At 33.6% G+C, this 1,102-nt stretch overlaps 1 protein-coding gene across 1 annotated transcript in view; it reads left to right on the plus strand.

Annotated features, from left to right (window-relative positions):
- Positions 1-1,102, plus strand: part of LOTGIDRAFT_239471 (hypothetical protein) — a gene marked incomplete at its 3' end in the record, with an annotated part of 32,887 nt that overhangs the window by 5,203 nt on the left and 26,582 nt on the right. Inside the window, exons 5-6 of the mRNA XM_009056151.1 lie at positions 97-220; positions 580-673. Coding sequence (XP_009054399.1) covers positions 97-220; positions 580-673 — 218 coding nt within the window. The remainder of the gene's footprint in view (positions 1-96; positions 221-579; positions 674-1,102) is intronic.

Below are 1,102 nucleotides of genomic sequence, written 5' to 3' on the forward strand. Positions count from 1 at the left end.
AACATCCAGCACATTTAACAGAATTACAATACAATTTTTTTTTTAAATCATTTCTCAAAATGTAACTTACTGATAAACATTTCTTTGTATATTTAGATATTAATTTAGAAGTCCTTGGAGTTCATACTGCTAAGACTTGTGCCGATTTGGCACTACAAGGGGAATACACACAATCACGTGGTGTGGCTTTTATGAGTCATAGACTTGCCTGGAGAAACACGTAAGACTCAATTTTTTGTTTGTTTTTTTATACATTGATTTGATAATTTGTTGCATACAGCTTGTCATCTTTGTCCGTCTGCCTTTTGCTTGTCAACTACAAGTCTGTATATAATTTAACAGGCTTTGTCCGTCTGCCTTTGCTTGTCAACTACCAAGTCTGTATATAATTTAACAGGCTTTGTCTGTCTGCCTTTGCTTGTCAACTACAAGTCTGTGTATAATTTGACAGGCAAAAAAAAAACAACCCTAACTTTGCATGTAGTAAGGTAGTTAGGTAGTTTTCGGCACAGTTTTATACAAGGCTTTAGTTTTTGGGAAACTTTGTAAAATAAGGAATATACCAAAATTGTTTTTCAGGAGAGAATCAGCCCCTGTTCAAAGAAGAAATGTTTATAAGAAAATGTTTCATAACCTAAAAGTAGCTGATGCTCATGTAAGCCATGCACAGAAGGTAAGCACTTTTGCATTATATTATCTCCTAAACTTTTGTGTTAAAGGGATAGTAAATAGTTTTTTAAATAGGTTATGTGTATCAAGGACACTGATAACATCAATTTGTGCCATTCTTTTGTGAAGATATAACCTATTTGAGGAGATAATCAGCCACAGTGCCCAAGGAAATGGCCTTGCAGTGATGACAGTGTTAAATTCCACTGCTCGTTTTTGTGGATTGCAGAAGATTCGGATATCAGATTTCAATCTTAAAGGTGATACATCTCTATCAGTGGATAATATATATTTAAATAAATATATCTCTTTAACTACGGTGTTTTCACATTTTGATTATAGACTGAAATATCAAAATATGGAAGAAGTCACAGTGATTCAGAAGGAGAAGATGAGGTTGATTTTGTTGGAGGATCTAAAGAGTGTTGTGAAA

This window comes from Lottia gigantea (assembly GCF_000327385.1).
Source record: "Lottia gigantea unplaced genomic scaffold LOTGIsca_264, whole genome shotgun sequence".
Lineage (NCBI taxonomy): Eukaryota > Metazoa > Mollusca > Gastropoda > Lottiidae > Lottia > Lottia gigantea.